Here is a 21,205-nt window from a genome sequence, read left to right on the forward strand (position 1 = left end):
CAGTGATTTGCCCACGGTCACACCAGGTATTTGTGGTAGAGCAGAAACTGAACCTGGGTGTCCCACAGTCCAGGCTAGTCCTCTCATCATTGGACCATCCTTTTTACATCACACAAGAAAGAGGTGTCAGAATTGGGACCAGGCCCAAGAGTTCCCAATGCTAGCCCACTAGAGCAATCTCCGTCGTTTACTGTTCTGCTCCTAAGTGTGCCAGGTTGACATGGATATGTTCATTTACTAGATCAGGATGTGACTGAATTTTTGTGATAAATCAGCATAATTTCGCTTCTCAAGCAGAGATGGGCCTGAGACACATAGTTCAGATCTGGACTTCAAACATCTCAGATTTCTGGGGTATTAGGAGCTGGGGTGTTTAGCTTGGTCCCATCGTAAAAATAGCAAACAGAGGTGGAATTAAGAGACAAGTTCCAGTTCAGATTTTGGGCCCTCCTCCCAAGTGGATTCCAAGAGTGAAGTTCAGAGGTTTGTTCAGGGATCATCTTTATTTTCACGAAATACTGAGCTAACTATGGCGACATCTGATAAACACTCAGTGTTAGGTTTTGTGATTAGGGTGTGATTCTCCTCTCTGGAATAACAATAGCCTAAAACTGGAGAAGGGAAAGAATCAGGCCTATGGTGTGCCATGTAGTGATCAGGCTTAAACCCTCAAACTCATTTTGCTTAAAACTTCACTTGTAAAGAAAAAAAAAGGACAGTGCTTTGCAACTTAGCCACCCAAGTCCTCCCGCTGAGAATATTAATGGGTGAACATTTATTAAGTCTTCATTAGAAAGTGCTGTAATTCTAGGTTGGTACTGCACTACCGTTCTTTGACTGACGTCAGAGGTCTTCAATCCCTGCTAATGCATCAAAATGTCCATGGCATAAGGGAGAAAATTATTTTGGGCTTTGGATTTTTAAATGGAAATATTCTTGGTAGCTTTCAGTGTTTATCTCTGTTATTTATTCTGGCACCAATTATTGCACAAACAAATAATCAGAGGGGTGGTGTTTTCCTCCTGCTGTTAAGTGTTTTAGTTTCTTAGTCTAATGACATTGAATACTGAAAGACTGAACAACTATATTAAAACTCTTAGTTGTGCTGTGTGGAAGGCTCATTGAGCTAAAATTGGTTTTCACTCTATTACCTATTGGAACCGCAAACCTGCAAAAGACTGTTATGGGAGCCTTTATTTAAACTTGGATAAATGCTTCCCTTTCTGCACAGAGTCAGAACAAACCCAGCTTCACCTTTTAACAAATTGTGCAGTTTCTGGTGCTGCAAACATTGCTTGTCAAGCACATCATGCAATCCCCCACTTTTCTTCATCCCATGACTTCCTGATTCTTTTCAGCCTCTTAAGAGAGCAACATCTGTTCTCCAACATGAATACAAATGTTGACATAAGTCCCCCACTGAAAACGTAAGTGAATATAGAATGGTATTTTTCCTTTGGTTGTCAAGGCCAGATTAGGCTTTTATAGGGCCCTGGGCAATGCAGAGGCAAGAATTCAGGATGGGATGAAATCTCTGAGGTTATTCTGATTTTCTTTGTTATGCCTTTTATCTTCCAGTTTCTTCCTTGTTTTAAATAAATCTGTTCCAATGGAATGTTTATTTTGTCAAGGCATGGAAGCTACATCTCCCTGTATAATTTATAAAACTTTTTAATACTTCAATGTATAGAGTAATCACACATACACACTTCCTACCTCACAGAGGCATTCCAGTCAGAGCTAGTGCACAATGGCTTTCTCAGTTTGCAGGCCCTTTCAAAAAGTAAAATCTGTTTTGGGTCAGACCAAAAATGAACATTTTCAGTGAAAAGTAAAGAGGGTTTTGGATCAAACAAAATGTTTTATTTCAGTTTTGACCATTTTAAAATGTTGATTAAAAAAAAGGAAACATTGAATGGAAAATTAATTTCAAACCAAAAAATTTTTGTTTAGAAAATTTTGTTTAGAAAATGGTGAAATAAAACATTTGATCTTTAATTTAATTTAATCTTTTTCCAGATGAACAATTTGGCAAAGCTGACACAAATTCACAAAATGTTTTGGTGTTACTGAATCTGCATTTTCCACCAAAAGAACTTTTGGCTGAAAAATGTCATCCAGCTCTACCACCAGTCTATGCAATAGTTCCCTAAAGATCTAAACACCAAGGCTTTTGGTCTGAAACATGGTGAGGAAACCTTCACCATAGAGCCACTCTGCAACACAGAGATGTCTGGTCCTTGAGCTCTTCTCCTGTGTGCTTTTATAGCAGTAGTAGAAACGCCTGTTCTCCCATCTGAGACACTCCCACCCCAGGCATATTCTATCCTATGGCATACCCTGACTGCTCCATGTGCATTTTCCCCCCAAGCATGCTCCCCTGAGACGGAGGGGATAGCCTGATCTTTTCCCTTTCCCAGCAGATCTAGCACCTTACAGGTTGTAATACTGATGACAGCTTGTTACATTGCTTAGCATTTTACAAAGAAGGTCAGTATCATTATCCCCATTTCTTACAGATGGGGAAATTGAGGCACAGGGAAGTTAAGTGGTTTGCTCAAGGTCACCCAGCAGGCCAGGGGCAGAATTCGGAATAGAACCTAGATTCCCAGTCCATGCGCTATCCTCCAGGCCAAAGTTCCTGGATGGATAGATTGATTTGTGGAACACCCTTAATTTGATGTCAGTTTGCATCTTCCAGCACATAGCTGGCAGAAAGTTTTCCCATTATGAGACAAACTGGAGATTTAAGTGAATGTAAATTTGATTTATGAAGGGAATATATTTTCTATTATATCTCAGGTCAGGATCATTTGTTTTTCTTCAGAACATTCTCTTCCTTGGTAATATTGGATGATTTTTATTCTAAGTTATAAATCTGACTCGGTTAAAAATAAAAAGTGGACACTCCATCTTTCAGTGGAATCAAACCACATGTCATAGGGAAGTCAGTCAGGAGGAATGACTGAGTTTTGCACTTTTACCAAACGTGTCCATTATTCTTACTGCAATTACAAGTATTAATCACCAAGTTCAAGCTCGTCTTCCAGGCCCAGCACAGCCCTGCCCTTGCCAAGTAAATCTGTGCTTTTGTTTAATCTTGCACCCTCCCACTCCCATCCTCACTTCCTGCTGCTTCCTTTGTCTCCCCCTCCTACTCTGGCTTTACATTTTCTTTTGTGTCACTCTTTGTGCTCCAAACAACTTCCCACTTTCCAGGCACCAAGAGTCCTCCCTCCCACCTCTAAATCCCTTCCACTTGCAAATCCTCCTATGCTGGTCTCCTATGATAACAATATTTCCTCTGTCTGTACCCTTATGCTGTACATTCTACACATCTGAAGGCCAGATTCTGGTACCTGTACTCATGGTGAATGTCACCTTACTCCACTGAAATTAATGGAACTACTTATGGACAACAGTGCTCTTCAGTGTGAGTAACAGAATCTGGCCAAGTAAGGGACAGCTGGAAGTACCCACAGATTCCATTATTGTCAATCCCCCTGAAGTCAACAGGAGCTGTGGGTACCAAAGCACCTCCCAGGTTGAGGTCCTTTAGCCTGTCAGGACAAAATGTTCAAAAGCATCTAAGTGACTGAGGAGCAAATTCTGACTTTTTCAGAAATAATTTTGGCACTTAGAAACCTAACAGGGAAATTTTCAAAAGCACAAATGGTTGCTAGGTACCTAACTCTTGCTGAAAGCCAATGAGACTTAGGCTCCCAAGTGCCTAAGTCTCTTTGGAAAATGGGATCGAGGCTCCTAATCACTTCAGAGCTTTTGAAAATTTTACCCTAAGTCCTTTGGGACAAGGACCCTAGGCTCAGCCTGTGTTTTTAAATCACTTTGTCCATTTATGGTGCAATTACATTGACAAATAACAATACACAAGAAGTCTAAGCAGTTAAAGAAATACTTTCAAGTTTTCTCATTTTAGATCTGAAATACAACACAGTGGTATTTAACATTTCTGTTAGGTTCTATGCAATATATTTTATTTCATGCTGTGACTAAAGAAGAGAATAAAAAATGTTTTAAATACTTTATCCAAGACAAATAATAAAGTAAAACCCTCTGCCTTGCTCCGCTCCCCCTACTTCAATGCTGTGGTCTTCACATGTAGAGCTTACTGCCATTTTCCTACCCCTATTAAACTTGAACTGTCCCACAGTTGGCATGACACAGAAAAGTCACTCCCATGTGAAACATGAAGTTAGCTGTGGTGTAAGAAAGAAGATAGTAAGAGTGTGGGTAAAAACTGAACCTCGTTATCTGCTGACCTTTAAAAAGGGAAAATACCCAACTGTGCTTTAGGATTTGATGGTGGCACCTTCACTGAGGATATGTACATGTGACAAATTGTTTCAGGCTGACATGGAGATCCTTGGATTGTCTGACAGAGTTTAACAACTATATCAGACCAAATTGGTAATGGCTAATTTTCCCCTCTCCCAGTTTAAACTGGAGTTGATTGCAGGAATCAAACAAAAATGACACTCTGCATTTGAGAAATATCTTCAGCGCATTGGAAAGTACTTTGACAAGAAATGGATCAACACAGTTTCTTCAGTTACTTTGTACTGTCTGAGCACAATTCTGCCCCACAGTTTACCTCTTGGGAGGACATTTTTGTTCTTACATTGTATAAGCAACCCAGTAGATAACATTGACTGCTGCAAAGGCTGCTGGGAAAACTGCCCTGGCATAAATATCAATGGTGTCAGCATCAATGGGCTTGAAGAGGGACTTTAAGCCACTCTTTTTCTCTGGTTTAGTTTCTTGCTGCTTCTTTGTCTCTCCAGTTTCGACTTCTACAGAGCCATATGATTCGGGTAGGGTTTTGGGAGCTCGGTGCTGCCTGTTGGAAATGGCCAGTTCCTGATTCACACCAGCCACGGAAAGGGAAAACAAAACAATGGCATTCTTCACGTTGATCTGCAAACAAAAGAGAAGAACCTCTTATGGCAATCTGCATGGGAAGAGAGTCAGAATACTTAACTGGAGCTAGCCAGGAGGCTTAATGGTCTGATATGCAGGAGATCCAAATGTGATGCACAATACTTCGTTCCAATACTAGCAGTGGCTGAAGGGGCTGTGAATGGCTCTGTTCTGCCATGCAGGAAACCCAGATGTGAATTCTTCTTATAATTTTACATTCTCTGGGCCATTGCAGGGGCTTGAGGCACTGGAGAGGCAGTATGCTTAGCCCTGGGCTGATTAACAAGTGGCACTGATTGGCTGCAGAGACGGTTACCCAGGTGAAAGGATAACTGATTGGCCTGAAACATGGGGTGGGTCCTTGCAAGGCTGTGGATACTCTTGGGTAGAGCTCAGTAAAGAGCAGAGATCTATCGTATCTGCTAGCAGCTTATCAAGTTTAATAAATAACATTAATACATCATAAATTAAATAAAATAATAAATCAAATCCAGGGATTAAAATGCCTGCAGATTTTCAGGGAAAAATTTGCAAACTGTGGATTGTCCAAAGCTTTTTTCCCTATTCAGTTCATTCTGCTTCATCAGCCACTTAACGGGCATGAAGGGAACAAATGAGCTATCTAGAATTATGAGTTCCAGGAAGGAATTTCACCTCAGCAATTGCTTTGTTTTTGCAACCTGTTGTATAGGTCTACTTTAGTACGTAAATTATATTCATGCTGAGCAAATGGGATCTATCTGGAATTCATCGCACACAATGGAGATTTTAATCTCCATGGGACAACACTGAAGACAATGGGCCTGGTTTTTAGGGTTGCTGATGCCCTTTTATGATGCTCTTGCTGGATAAAGGGCCCATAAAGTAAACAGCCACCTGAGAATACCCTCTGGCGTGGGGCCTCCCTGGATGGTGTAGAGCTGGCATAAGGGCTCTACATTGGCCCTGTTCCTGTGGTGGAGGAGGCATTTTGGGGATTATTTGAACAGAATATCTTGAGGTTATTCTAATCTACATCAAGGGCTGGACACATCCCCAAAGGTCCCGTACATCCCCAGAATACCAGAAACACATATATGACTTAAAAGCTGCAGTGTGTCCCTTCTCTCCCATTTTCCCCGCCCTGTCCCAAGCACAGGAACACAGTAACTGAGAATCAGGCCCAACCGCTTGTGGCATGGTGTTGATTGGTTACCAGCTATGTATCCTGGTAATTGTCCTGGGCTGGTTTTGACTCATATTGCCAACAGGCAGCAATCAGCATGGTGGCATTCAGTGTGTTGTTATTACTCACACACATGGCGTAGTTATTAACTTAGGAAATGACTTTACCAAAGAGCAGCAGAAGGGAATATTTGCTCTGACTGAAGACAAGGTTATAATACAGGGTGGTTGTTTTTCAAAACCTTCCATGGTGCTACCAGCACACAGTTTACTGACCTCTCCACTCTGTCTGCTTGCCTTCATCTTGGCTTTTTGCTTTTTCATGTAGTCAGCATTGAAATGTGCAAATGCATATTCCACCAGAGCAGCAAAGACAAACACATAGCAAATCCAGAAGTAAACATCCAGTGCCTTGATGGCGGAGGCTCGTGGGAGTGAAGATCGGGCACTGACCATCAAAGTGGTCATAGTAAGAACTGTAGTTATACCTAGGGAATAGCAGGAGAAGCCTGGCTTAGAGTTCTGTAACACGTCCCAACAATAATAAGCAATAACTTGTACCTAGAGAGGAGCTGGCTGAGATTTTAAAAGTTATCTAGGGGGTTGGGCACCCACTTCTGAACAGGACACCCAATGCCTGAGGCAGCTCTGAAAATCTCAGTGTGGCTTCTGTTACCAGACACAGATAGACAGATCCATTAGAACAACCCCTGGAGAGTGTTGTCTATTCTTAGCACCTGCACCTATACTCTTACTCATGCCTTCAGTGTGAGTAAGGGCTGCAGCACTGTCTCTTTAGTAGTAGTGTCTCACATATCCTATTGTTTTTAAGGGTACAATATAAACTTTTATTTTCCATCCTTTATTAGTGCATTCTGCCCTGACGGAAGCAGACACCAATGACAGACACTGAAGCATGAAATAAACACCCTGAAGGACTCATTGCTTTACCAGTGCAGACACAGCATTCATAAATGTGCTTCTCGTCCTCTAATGGCACATCAGAGATGAACATATGGCCTTTGCATCTCCTCCCTTTCGAGATCCCAACACCATTCATTTTACCTAGCGACACCCTAGCAGGCACAGCTGATTGGCTGATCCAGAAGGAAACCCATGACATGGCCACCAGTAAGATGGAAGGCACGTAAGACTGAATGATGTAAACGCCTCGATTCCGCCGCAGGTGAAAGTGGAGACTGAGCCTGGGAAACTGACCCGCTGGTGGAAAGAGTGGGCAAAGGACAAATATAAAGTTGTGTATTAGAAGGTTGGCTTTACAATCAAGCAGTTACTAAAATAACATGCAAGAATAATTATGCTGATTTGCACTTTCACTCAAGGGTCACAAAGGACTTTACATTAAGTAAGCCTCATAAAACCCCTATGAGGCACCGTAGATAGTGTCAGCATTGTTAGTCTTAAGAATAGGTCAATTGACTTGCCCCTGGTCATATAGTGAGTCAGTGGCTGATCAAAAAATAGCATCCAGGAGTCCTGATTCTTTGCTCTAATGATACTGTTTCAAAATGTGTAATGCCTGAAGGTTTTTATAATCTGCTGTGGAAAGTCCTCCAGATACTAACTTTAGATTTTTTTAATAGGTCATGTTAATTTAAAAATAACATAAGAGAAATGCTTGCTGGATATTGGGGCAACATAAATAAGCATTTAGCTATATGTAAGAGGACAAAAATCAGTAGAGAATAAATGACTTCAAGGTTTTACAAACATTTCAATAGGCAGGCTAATATGTATGTGTACCACTATCCCCTAGTGGATGGAATCAGAATTTCTCAACTGGATATCATAAGCACTATATTATTAGGAATAACAGAGATTCTTCTTTAGCCCAAATTGCAAATCAGAGCAAGAGGATCTGAGTTATATCTCTGCTACCGCTGTGAAGTGCTGACTGGCAGCCATGTGCAGCATTATGGCAAACACAAAGCCTAGGGTGGCTATGGATTTGTCACAATATACTACGACTACCCAAGGGACCAGCAAAAATGTATGTCTCTTTAAGAATAAGTTAAATAAAATTGTACTGGAAACCAGGACGACACATAAAATTGGTTACTTAAGAGAGGGGATTGTCTATTATAGATAGTAGAGGCTTCCCTAGGCAGAAAGAAGGCTGACAGCATGCCTGTAATGAAGACACAGAGTCTGTTACCGGATTTGAAGTTCATCATTTCTGTCGCAAAGTGGTAATTAGTGATTGTGAACTGAGCAAGCTGCAGCTTATCCAGCCCATGGATCTCCTCCTGGTTCTCTGACCAATGGTACACAATATCCTCTGAAGAGTAGCCATCTGCCAAAAGAAGCTGAATAAATGCAAAGGTTTGGGGAGAAATAAAGATTGATGGGCTCAAAGTGAAAGTCATCAGACTCCTCTGCCATGCTGCTCATCATCAACCCCACAGCAAACATATTGTGTTTCAATCTGGAAAACTCAATGTCCTGGCAACAGTGATGTCGCCAATGAGCCTCAAAGGCCAATTCACACTGAGTGAGCAGTTCAGAATTTCAGAAGAGCTTTGAAATGGAAAAGAACATAACTTAAAAATAAACTTTTTACAGAACTTAAGAGCAACAGAAACAGGTCTTGGAGTTTTTTGTTTACATTCCAATGGAAGCAGTTGGAAAACAAACTAACCAAACAATGTTTCCTTTGCAGTGTTCGCAATCCAAACATAGCAGCATTATGCTAATGCATGAGAACCTGACCACAAATTAAAGCTGAATAGACTAGTATATTTTCATTATCCAAACTGACAGAATTGCAAAATAATAATCAAGCAGCATGATTAGTGAAAAGCAAATTAGACTGTTGATGATTCAAACTGAAGGAATTTTTTCAGGTGTTCATTCATAACACAGGTAAAAACAATGTTTTTTACATTTATGGGGTAGATTCTGAGCCCCCTTCAAATACATTTGTGCCAGTCAGGCAAAGCGGATGGAGTGAAGACAGGTCATAACACCCATGCTGGGGATTCTCCCAATCATAGAATCACAGGGCTGGAAGGGACCTTGTGAAGTCTTCTAATCCAGTCCTCTACACTCAAGGAAGGACTAAGTATTATCTAGAGCATCTTGATAGGTGTTTGTCTAATCTGCTTTGAAAAATCTCCAGTGATGGAGATTCCACGACCTCGCTAGGCAATTTATTCCAGTGCTTAACTACTCTGACAGTTAGGAAGTTTTTCCTAATGTCCAACCTAAACCGGCCTTACTGCAATTTAAGCTCCTTGCTTTTTGTCCTATCCTCAGAGGTTAAGAACAACAATTTTTCTCCCTCCTCCTTGTAACAATCTTTTATGTACCTAAAAATGATGTTCCCCGCCTCAATCTTCTCTTCTCCAGACTAAACAAACCCAATTTTTTCCATCTTCCCTCATAGGTCACGTTTCCTAGACATTTAATCATTTTTGTTGCTCTTCTCTGGACTTTTTCCAATTTGCTCACATCTTTCCTGAAATGTGGTGCCCAAAAATGGATACAATACTCTAATTGAGGCCTAATCAGTGCAGAGTAGAGTGGAAGAATTACTTCTTGTGTCTTGCTTACTACACTCCTGCTAATACATCCCAGAATGATATTTGCTTTTTTTGCAACTGTGTTACACTGTTGACTCATATATAGCTTCTGATCCACGGACACCCAGATCCCTTTCCGCACTACTGCTTCCTAGGCAGCCATTTCCCATTTTGTCTGTGTGCCATTGATTGTTCCTTCCTAAGAGGAGTACTTTGCATTTATCCTTATTGAATTTCATCCTATTTATTTCAGATCATTTGTCCTGTTTGTCCAGATCATTTTGAATTTTAATCCTACCCTCCCAAGCACTTGCAACCCCTCCCAGCTTGGTATCGTCCACAAAGTTTGTAAGTGTACTCTCTATGCCATTATCTAAATCATTGATGACGATATTGAACAGAACCAGACGCAGAACAGATCCCTGCGAAACTCTACTTGATATGTCCTTCCAGCTTGACTGTGAGCCACTGATGATTACTTTCTAGGAACAGTTTTCCAACCAGTTATGCACCCACCTTATAGTAGCTCCATCTAGGTTGTATTTCCCTAGTTTGTTTATGAGAGAGTCATGCGAGACAGTATCAAAAGCCTTACTAAAGTCAAGATATACCACATCTACTGCTTCCCCCATAGTCACAAGGCTTGTTACCTTGTTAAAGAAAGCTATTACATTGCTTTGACATGATTTGTTCTTGACAAATCCATGCTGATTGTTATTTATCACCTTATTATCTTCTAAGTGTTTGCAAATTGATTGCTTAATTATTTGATGTATTATCTTTCCAGATACTAAAGTTAAACTGACTGGCCTGTAATTCCCCGAGTTGTCCTTATTTCCCTATTTATAGATTGGCACTAGATTTGCCCTTTTCTAGTCCTCTGGAATCTCTCCCATCATCCATGACTTTTCAAAGATAATTGCTAATGGCTCAGATATCTCCTCAGTCAGCTCTTTGAGTATTCTAGGATATATTTCATCAGGCCATAGTGACTTGAAGATATCTAACTTGTCCACGTAATTTTTAACTTGTTCTTTCCCTATTTTAGCCTCTGATCCTACCTCATTTTCACTGGCATTCACTATGTTAGATGTCCAATCACTACTAAACTTCTTGGTGAAAACTGATACAAAAAAGTCATTTAGCATTTCTGCCATTTCCACATTTTCTCTTATTGTCCCCCCCCCCCCCTTATTGTCAGGGGGAGCCATCAGCAGGTATAGAGCAAGGAAAGCTGGCTCCTGTGTCACCTTCTGTGCAGACTCTGGTTCAGGGGACATATCGGGGTAAAGACAGGCAAGAAAGTAGATTGACTGGAGAGTGATGCACTGCAGCTATCTCCAGCTGTCAGGTGATCCATGGAGGCTGCTCTAACTTGTGCTTTTGGGGCCAAGGTGAGGCAGGGAATCAGGGAGTTATGCTCAGTTCCCTGGCACCCCATCACCTCCTTGCTGTGCCCAACGGAAGTTAGACGCGGCAGGGAATCTGGTCCGTAATGCGTAACCTGTCAGCATCCATTTACTAATGAGAAATGCCTGTTTAGATAGAAATAGAGCAAGGTATCTTGTAAAAGCATTAAAAATTGACCCACACCATTGCTGCAGGAAAGTGGGCTCACTTTGGAATATATAGTCACCTTGGTTTGGATTGGGAATTGCCTAGCAGAAACTCTGCATGTGGAAACAATAGGGGGAAAGTCTCCCCTGGTTTTTACTTTTAATACATTTGTTTAAAGAGGCTTTATTTCTACTTATGTTTATTGCACTGAAATCAGAATCTTCAAATTAAATTAAAATAAAACCCTGCAAAACTTGCTGGGAGAATAAATTGATTGCTAGTTCATTGTCTGCTGCCTCTGCATTTGCTGATTACATAAGTAAAACTGCAGATTGCTATTTTGGACAGAATGAAATTGTATTGTGGTTAATTGCCTAGAAAACAGAGTCAGTGCTATAAAAGAAAGAGAGAGATTGATGCGCACACCAATGTGGCAATGTGTTTTCCCCCGCTCAGGTACTCTGCTACCCCTAAATCTCTGGAAACATCAGGACTCTATTCTCCCCTTGATGTAGGCACAACAGGCCAAAGTTGCTGCTGGCAATAGAGTGGTGCCTGCTTATGTCAGTAGTGAATTTGTCCCCAAATGCTCATGGGAATTACACACTGATCAAGAGGAGAATGTAGACCCAATTACTACAGGTTTCCCACATAAGCACAAAATAGAGTTTGACCAGTCTATGGCTGAGATTCTGACTGACTCCTGTGTAAGGGTGATGTGGTGCCAAGGAAAGACAGAGCCCTTTACAGGGTCTAGTAACAACAGCAGTCATTGTACACAGGGAATTCTGCCCCTCTCTTGATTTCTCTTAGAGAAAAAAACCCACTCAGAAGTTTGCCCTGGGGCTCAGTCCTTCTGTACTCTCTGCTTTGCCTCTCAGGGCATGATCCAAAACCCACTCAAGTTAATGGAAAGACTCCCACTGTTTTCAGTGGGCTTTGGATCAGCCTTCAGCTCCCAATTCTCCATTTCCAGTGGGAATGGAGGGAGCTGAGCACCTTGCTGGATTCAGTTCTAGAGTTCTGGACTGGGGCAGATTTGAACTAGTGCTGTAAGGCTCTCTATATAATCTGATGCCCAAACCTTGGAATCAAGGGAACTGGTGTTGGACCTTATATTTCCTAAATCTGAAACAGCCCTTGTATTGGATTGATTTAAGCTGACTCACTTTGGCAGAACCAAAGCAAAGTACTATCTATGCAGGCTTTCAACAGAACATACATTATAGGCACCACCAGACTCAATATATTGTACTCACAGCTCTCCAAATCCAGCATGCACTCTTGTTCATCCATAGGATACTTGGAAAGGTCCATGTCACAGGCCACTGTTGAGGTAATCCTGGCCCATGCAAGGAAAAGCAAAGTACCAGTTAGTTATATTCAGAGAGGGCTGTAGGCTTCCATAGCTTGGCATGTAATTTTCCCCATAATCCAAAGACTGAGTAGGAAACCCTTAACCTACCTCTATTATTAAAATGCCACCAACCTGCATCAATAGGTGGGGGAACTTGATGGGGCTAACTGCAAAAGGGGGACAGTCCCAGCAGCAACAGAGGGAGACACTTGCCAAGGGACAATAGGTAGGTCCTTTCCTCGGGAATCTCTGGCATCCTTTGACCAGCTGAGGGAGAAGGGTGCTGACTGGCCAGCATTTACCAGCTCCCAGGACCTGGTGCGGGGACAGTGTGGAGCCTCTTTCGGCTCCGTTCCAGCAGCCCACCCTACCCACCTGAACTAGGAATGGGAACCTGGCCTAACAGACACTGCGGGTCTAGCCGATCGCCTGTTTAGGATTCAGGAACTAATATTTTCTCCCATGGGCCAACTGGTGGAGGACCAGGAAGTTTTTTGACCCTTGCAGCACTTGCAAGCCACAGTGGGTTGAGTAGGAACGTGCATGGCACCTAACTGAGATACTGGTGTGGAGTTGTTTATTTGTCACAACTTGCAGCCAGTTTCCAGTGTGGTAAAGAGACTAAAATGAATGGTTCCCAGAGGTAAAAGACCTGGGATTTTGGTGATAGGCCTTGGGCTCATGTAATAGGGTGAGACCTTGAGGCCCTCACGAACTGAGGTCAGACCTTGTGGCCCTCGCAGGCCGAGGTCCCCACGCTGCTGCACCCTCTGTCCGGCTTACCACAGAAAAGCTGCCAGGACTCAGAGAGAGCTGAGTCCTGGGGATGCGGCTGAGGAGAGCCTATCCCATGTTACGGGTTATATGGTAAGGAGCTCTGCAACCCCACACCTGAACAAATTAAGTGCTTGGTACTGGAGAGTGTGGGGGATGGGCAGGTAGCGCCTCTCCCTGGTATTGAAGTTTAATATAAGTTGTGTCCTGATGCTTAATTCCATGCATGTGTCTGTCCTCATTTTGCCGGTGTCCACATCAAAAACAGTAATACTTTCAAAGCCCTTTCTGGCCATTGTCTTAACCAGTCCCCACTGCACCCCCTTGAGGTAGAGGAAACAGAGGCATCAAGTGGTTAAATGACTTGCTCAAAGCCAGATACTATTATTACTAATAAATAAGCACTATATTAGTTTTGTGAGTCAAGTCATTCTGGTGTAATGTCAATGAAGTTCCTCCAGGGATGAATTTGACCCTACAAAGCATTGTGCACACATTCACTTTTTCTCGGAATACTCCTTTGAGGTTCTATTAACAATGTTACTATTGCCATTGCAAAGACAGAGAAGCTTAAAGCTGAGAGAGTCTAGATGACTTGAACAAGGTCACAGAGGGAATCAATGGCAATGTCAGCAACAGAACCCAGGAACTCTTTGCTCTGTTCATATTGCCTCTTGGGCTGGTGGCTGCAGAACAACCCCAATTATAGCAATATTATGCTCTATTAATGATGTGCTTGCAATTAATGATCACATGAACGGAAATTTGTTACTGTTGCCACAGGTGCCTTCCCATTTTAGACCTGGCAGAAAGATGAGGGTTCCTCAATAGAAATGCATCTGGCTGACTTTTTTTTGGTTTTTTTAAATGAATGTTGTTTTCAAAAATAATCAAGGAAAAGGGGCTTATTATTTTTTAAAGACTATTAAAAAAGCTAACCCGTGAGTGAAATCTCTCTCTTTACCTGATGCTATATAAAATGACTCCATCAGGCTGTAGCCTGATAAGTTTGTTTTCCACAGTCACATCATGGAACCAGGCAGACTTGGCATTTACTATGAATGTATCTGGTAACCAGAGCTTGTCCACAAACCGACTGTCCAAGCCCAGAGTCTCGTTGGTGTGGTTGTAAGACAGCCGGTCATCTCGCCAGCTCTGATGCAAAAATACTGTCATGGTGTATTCCTAGCACAAGAAGAACCAAGAGTTAACAAACCATGGGAAACAAACACAATGATGATATCTTGGGGCTTGGTCAAATTTCATTGTATTAGTCTGGAACATCTAATAGCTGCTTCCTGTGCACTGGAATATTTTTATACTCAATCAGAATAAAACTGCCTGGGCATTTTAATGTCTCTTGTCTGCTTCTACCCATGGATAACCCCAGCATATCCAAAAGCATATGTTTAATTGCTCTGATTCAATGGCATTGTCAGGTATACTGTGTAGCAAGAGCTGCATGTCTGTCGGAGATTGATGGGGAGAATCAGGTCAATATCCCTCCCGAGCATCTTTCCTAAGTAGGACCAATGGTGCTTTGTTGAGTTTTTTTTTCCCCCCGGTTAGGGTAAAAAAAAAAAAGCCCTAGGTGAAATGTAATAGAGAGAAGGGTTCAGCTATGGTTTAAAAATAAATCTTTCAGGTTTAATAGGCTACCAAAATGCAGCTGATCTTTGCAGTTCTTTAGCCAAGTGGTAGTGTGGCTTGTTCTAGCCTGTTGCTTCGTTCAGGGCTATGGGCATGGTTGGGATGGCTGAGGGAGCATCCCACAACTCAGTGGCTTTGGAGGGGGGCAAAACAAGGCTGAGCTCCAAAGGCCTCTTTCCCAAAGTGTCCAGGAGGAAGTGAAATTTGAGTAGAAATTCGATTTAACTCTTAAAAATATTTTTTCGAATGCTAAAGGCAACATACTTCAGACTCCAACCCTGCCCTCTCTACTAAACCAGCTTAAATGGGGCATACATGGCCAGATCCCTAGCTGGTGTAAATCAGTATAGCTCCAGTGAAGTTATGCCAATGTACAGCTGCTGAGGATCTGACCTATGGGCTAGAACGCAGCTGTAAGTCTGCTCTTTATTCGATTTTCCTGGGACAATTTTTCACTTGAAACATTTAGGAAAATCTTTTCCTTCTTTGCTAATTCATTTCAGCTAGTGATGGTTCTAAATAGAATGATCGTATCAACCTAATCAGTTTTCCATACTTCCCATCTCCACAGTATAAGCATTCACAACTTTCTAGTCTTCACAAGTTTAAATGGCAACTTACCATGTTAACTTCTGAGATGTGGTCAATGCTAGCTACTTCAATCGCTAGGGCAACATTAACAGGAGGGCCTGAGAAATAGACATTAAATTGGGGAGAATATGGTGTGAATACATATGCACTAGCTTTGTCAATCTTTTCATATGGAGTCAGTTCACAGAAAAGAATCCATAAGTATCATTTCCTCTACACCTCACAGTTTCCAGAAATAAAATCTATCTTAGAACAATGGGTTTCCAATCTCTTCCATATTGTGATGCCAAGTTTCCACAGAAATCCTCCTCTCTAACCATAGAGGTTAGTCATGAAACCCCTTGAAATCATGACACCTACGTGAGCATCCCAGTACAGAGGTGACCACTACTAGATATGGACCACAAAATAACTTTCCAAACATCAGTTCAGATATTATGATGACAGGAGTGGTGTAAGAACTCAGTTAGGAGAAAATAGGAGCTGCACATATTGCTCAGTGGGGCCTTGAGCTTTAAGGATCAGTTTAAGTAATTTCTTTGACATTTTCAAAGGTAAGAAAACTTCATCCATTTAGCAAGTAACTGCTTCAGATAAAAAAACAACAAAACATTGGCTTGTGAGAGTGACAATTAATGCTGATTATAAACTGACTGACTTGTTGAGGTGTCCAGATTCCTAGTAGAATTTCCTCTGCCCTTGTAAGATGGAATTGTTGCTTCAATACACGGGCATGCTTTGCTAAGTTCACTGTTCTGTGGATTGGGATAGAGTGATAGTTTGGAAAGAACACTTGAAATGGGGGTTGCCCAATGCTATCTAAACATGTTATGTATGTGTATTGTTGCTGCAACGCTATAAAGATCCAGGTCCACATACATATGCAGACCACATGGGTATCAACTGAACTGCACACATGCTCAAAGGGAAAACAAAAGGCCCCTAGAGCTACAGGAAAGTCGATAATATCTGCCAGTAGCTTTAAGTCTTATAGTCTCTTTGCAGGCCAGTCACAACCTGGTCAAATTGGCCAAGATTTTTAAAAATGACTAGTGATTTTGGTGGCTTCCATTTTGAGGGTCCAACCGGAGGGGCCTGATTTTCAGACAATGCTGAGTACCCACCTTCTGAAAAATCAGGCTCCTTTAAGGCATCTCAAGTTGTGCACCCAAAATGTTTTTGAAAATCTGGGCAACTGATTTTACTGTTATTACTGCATTATAAATCATTTCTGTAACACTGGGCCCAAAAAGCACAGTTATTTTCCTTTTATTTACTGGATTGCTTAAAGTTGATGTCTGCAGACTCACTGGATTGCCCTAAATTCAGAGATACTGCTAGGTTATAAAGTGTAACCAGGGAGCCTGACATCTTGGTATCTTTTTTGCCACAACTCATGGACCCATTTGCTGTTTCACATGAGAGAAAATAAGCCTGTTTAGGGTCTTATCCAACACTCATTTAACTCAATGAACAGACTGCCATTGATGAATGGAGAGGAAATCAAGCCCTTTGACGACAACTTTAAAGAACCTGAACAAAAACCTAGATCCAAATGCCACTGAACTTTGCAATGATATGGGATTGGATGTGGCTCCAAACTCTGTGGGTTAGCCCTCTCTCATTTTTAATAACAGATGTGTGTGAAGTTTAACAGAATCACAGTGCAAAGGACTCATGAGAACATTTTTGCTGTAAGCCCACAGTGCATTCACTGAGATTTGCTTTGAGCTTCCAGTTCAGACAAACTCAATACCTTAAAGCAAAACTCAGTGGAAACCACAGAGTATCCCTTGCTTTTGCTTTGGAACCAGGCGAAATGGCACATTTTGCTTGGCTTTGACACAATTCTGTAGACTGACCCAGGTGCATCTAAAAGATTTGGGATCCTCTTAATGAACCCACTGAGTTTTGTCCTTTTACCAAAGCCCCAAAACAAGAGGATTGTGCATAGTGTGAGGGAGAAGGCTGATTTGGCATAGCAAACTCAAATTTGAATTCAAAACTGAAAAGATAACTAGTTTGATGCAACTTTTAATTGTGCTAGACTGTGAAATGCCCTGGGCCTTTTTGCAAAGGCTGACACATAAAAAAATCATTCTTTTCGTTATTACCCCTACATTCAAAAGCAAGACATTCACAAACACCTGATTTTATCCAGCGAAGGGCAGACACTCACATATTTTCAGCTACTAGATTGTATAAGGAATACATTAGCAATCAGAATAGACATCAATCAGACTCTTACCTCCAATTCCAGGCCTGAAATTCCGTGCATATCCTTTCATTAAATCATCCAGATTAGGTAACCAGGATATTTCTATGTTGGAGCCTATGTAATCTCCAATGTCATTCATTGCTCTGGATAACAAAAAAAACAAACAAAAAACAAGTGTCCAAGCAAGCTTTTAAAACCTCACCATGTGTCGAGAAAATAAAATGTGTCAGAAAAAGATAGAAGACTTAAATGTACATTACTAGAGCTCTGATAGAGCCTAGGCAACTCAGCATGATTGGTAACTGATTGGAGCAGTTCTGTGAGTTGATAGGAGGACTATTTCAATTATTTGGGGGGAAGGGAAGGACAAATGATGTTTAGATTAGAAAATAGTCTAGACAAGGCTACAGACTATCTATGGAACATGAGTTAAAGACCAAACATCTTTTAGTTCATTTATTTTTTCCCCTAAATAAATAAAATCAAGGTTTAAAATGACTTTATTTATTTATTTATTTATTGTTGTGAAAAAAATAATTGTGAAAGTTAGTCACTGGAACCAAATTAAGATTTCGTTATTAATTCAACTTCCTTTTTTCCTCCAATATGAAAAAGAAATGGGATTCAATTCTGTTATTAATTAATCCTGTTGAACCTGCTTATGGAGGGACCTGGAAATAGTGAGGGTTTTGTTTATGAAGAAAGACACCATAAATCCTGAATTGCTTCACTAAATCTTGATGTGCAAAATGTAATTCCAGTTGAAGTGAAGATGTTGTATGACAAGCATGACTTTGCCATAAGTCAACTTCACCATGTACTCAACTGACAGCATAATAAAGTAACATGATCAGTTAGCAGGAATCTTTAAGTGCTTAGATTAAACCAAATATACTATAATTATCAAATGAATAAGAGGATTTTTATCTAAACTATCGGTGGGCTGAGAATATGTGGAAAAGGTAAGAGTATAGGAGTACCAACCTACTCAAAGGCCTTAGCTGATTTATGGCCTAGGCACCATATATCCACCACTGCTGAACACCATCTAGCTGTTCTTGCTGGGTCAGGAAATCTGCACCTCTGGGTTAACAACACAATGAGTTAACATAATTGTAAAGGTGTTAAACTGTGTCTAGCCTACGTGCTTCAAGTCATGTTTGCTAATTCCAGTTACCTAATCCAATTTTAAAAAGACCTTTGTTCCCCAAAGCCAATCAGGCCTCTAGACTAACAAACCTCAGACTAGAAAGCGTCAAACAAAATGCAAAAATTTCACAATCATTAAAAAAGAAGCTGACCATAGCCACTGCTACTGATCAATCCATCCCCCATATATAATGCCCATCATTCTGGTCTCTACAGTCCCACTCTCACAGGTTCTGCAGGGCTTTCTGCTTCATCCACTAAATCACAGCTTAAATGAGTTCAGTAACTATTCTGCTCCAGTTCTTGTGCCCAAGGTACTATACTCCAAGAACACCTTGGAGAGGTCACAGAGAAGCCCTGTGAGTTGAATGAACCTGAGACAAGTCAGTCATAACATGTGACACCATCAGGAGGCCATTCTTGCCTTCATCAATTTTCACTCTTGAAGGAGGAGGGGGAGAAATCTACTCCCTGCTGGTGAGATAACAAGAGTTAAACTTCACCTGCAGACACTGCTGACTTAACTCTCAGCCTCTCCCCCAAAGATCCAGGTCCACTGGATGTGAAAGGAGTTTCTGAATGGCTCAATGTGAGATGGGAAAGGCAGGATCCTAGGTGCTGGAACTAGGGGTACTGAGGGTGCTGCTCTTGTGAAAAGCACCACAGACCCATGCAAACACAAAAAGAAAAGCAAACTTGAGGGGATGTAAACTTATGTGACCTGAAATGGCCAACTTTTGCAAAGCTCTGGTCAAAAGAGTGAACAAGTTGAGAAAGACAAAGAGGCAGCAAAAAGCAAAGTCCTGAAAGGACTATTCTGAAAATATTCTTTCAACATAAATCTCAGATTTCTCCAGATAAATAGAATCAGTGTTTGATCTCTAGAACTTAATTTTCAGTGCCAGTTGCTGGGAATTCTCAGGCCAGGTTAAAGTTAATAGGAGTTGCCTGTAAAACTGCACACGCACTGAGCTGACAGCATAACTTCTTGAGGTTCTCCTGCTCATATCAGAGAATTAGTATGAAAACCTTCAGATGGCTAACATGGTCATTGAAATGGGAATTGTTTGTTTTTTGACTATAAATTAGCAAAGAGACCCTGTCTACCAGGGTGTGTAGGTAACTCTCAAGTCTTTCAGAGACACATGTAACTGGATGCAAGCACCACATCTGAGCATGGGTGCAGCTGCTTCCACTCAGGTCTGCAATAAACATGGAGCTTAAAAGAAATATCACTGATAGCAGAAGACTAATATTTTTTAATATTTATGGAAGGCTGAAGATTAATATAGCATCAACACCTCTTGCTTTGGGATTTCTATAACTTAGAACATTCATGTGACATTGACCACATAGGCACACGTTTTTTCTTCAAAATGTGCCAATTATGGGTGTATTCAGCTCAGTATTTACACTTAATGCAAGAATCAGCCACCAGAACAATGCTTCCTCTCACCATGGATTGGAAGGGGAATATTTGATTACCCCAGTGATGATGTTTTTGCCTCTTGTGAATGGAGTTGTTAATATAAGGAAGCTTTGGGATAACAGTATGTGAATGTAAGCTCTGAGTAACAGAGACATTGCTTTCCTAAGTTAATAGAGCTGTCAGGAGTAAAGTGACCTGGAAGACGCATGGGGATAGTTATTGCCCAACAGTGAAATTTTATTAGCTCATAATTTCATTAGCTCATAATGTTAGGGATGCTTGTTTAAATGCATTTATACTATTCTCTTGACATAGACAGACCCACTCACATAGCTAGATAGCTACAGCACCTATCTCTAAGGCTCCTGTCTCATTATTATCTAAATATCTCAGAGGACTCGCTGGCCCAGATCCTCAGCTAGCATAAATTGACATAGACTCCACTGAAATCAATTAGGCTATGCTAATTTATTCCAACTGATGATCTGGCCCTATAGATTTTTCCATTTGCTGGTTCTTGTCACCTGTGCAACCAGCTCACTTATCTCTATCTATTATCTTTGATATTTCTTTGGTTCCTATCACCTAGGTATCTAAGTGCCAACATTTTACTTAAGTAAAGTTCCCCTTTCACTCCCTTACTTACCTGCTAAACCCAAGCTCAAGATTCTGCATTCCTCCTGCTGCAGCTAAGGATGAACATTGCAGCTCAGTGATATTTTTATTTATTTTTCTTTTGCATTCCCTGACCTGTTCTGAGTATCACTGAGGCTGTTAGTTACTACTGAGGACATATGACATCCAGAATTATGGTCTTGGCAGATTAGTGAAAAAGG

General features: G+C 41.2%; 1 protein-coding gene across 3 annotated transcripts in view; it reads right to left on the reverse strand.

Moving 5' to 3' along the window:
- Window positions 1–3,913: 3,913 nt before the first annotated feature.
- GABRD (gamma-aminobutyric acid type A receptor subunit delta) overlaps window positions 3,914–21,205 on the reverse strand; it is a 38,839-nt gene continuing 21,547 nt past the window's right edge. For 2 of the 3 annotated variants that reach the window (XM_067567169.1, XM_067567170.1), the window contains 9 exons: window positions 18,776–18,874; window positions 17,822–17,934; window positions 15,604–15,671; window positions 14,297–14,517; window positions 12,461–12,543; window positions 8,279–8,416; window positions 7,168–7,323; window positions 6,379–6,590; window positions 3,914–4,935 (listed from right to left, as the gene is read on the reverse strand). In XM_067567169.1, the coding sequence (XP_067423270.1) occupies window positions 4,636–4,935; window positions 6,379–6,590; window positions 7,168–7,323; window positions 8,279–8,416; window positions 12,461–12,543; window positions 14,297–14,517; window positions 15,604–15,671; window positions 17,822–17,930 (1,287 nt within the window). In that variant the 5' untranslated portion in view covers window positions 17,931–17,934; window positions 18,776–18,874 and the 3' untranslated portion in view covers window positions 3,914–4,635. The remainder of the gene's footprint in view (window positions 4,936–6,378; window positions 6,591–7,167; window positions 7,324–8,278; window positions 8,417–12,460; window positions 12,544–14,296; window positions 14,518–15,603; window positions 15,672–17,821; window positions 17,935–18,775; window positions 18,875–21,205) is intronic. The other variant, XM_067567168.1, reaches the window with a different exon arrangement.

This window comes from Emydura macquarii, unplaced genomic scaffold, assembly GCF_026122565.2.
Source record: "Emydura macquarii macquarii isolate MOO-44397 ecotype Brisbane River unplaced genomic scaffold, CSIRO-AGI_Emac_v2 contig_2768, whole genome shotgun sequence".
NCBI lineage: Eukaryota > Metazoa > Chordata > Testudines > Chelidae > Emydura > Emydura macquarii.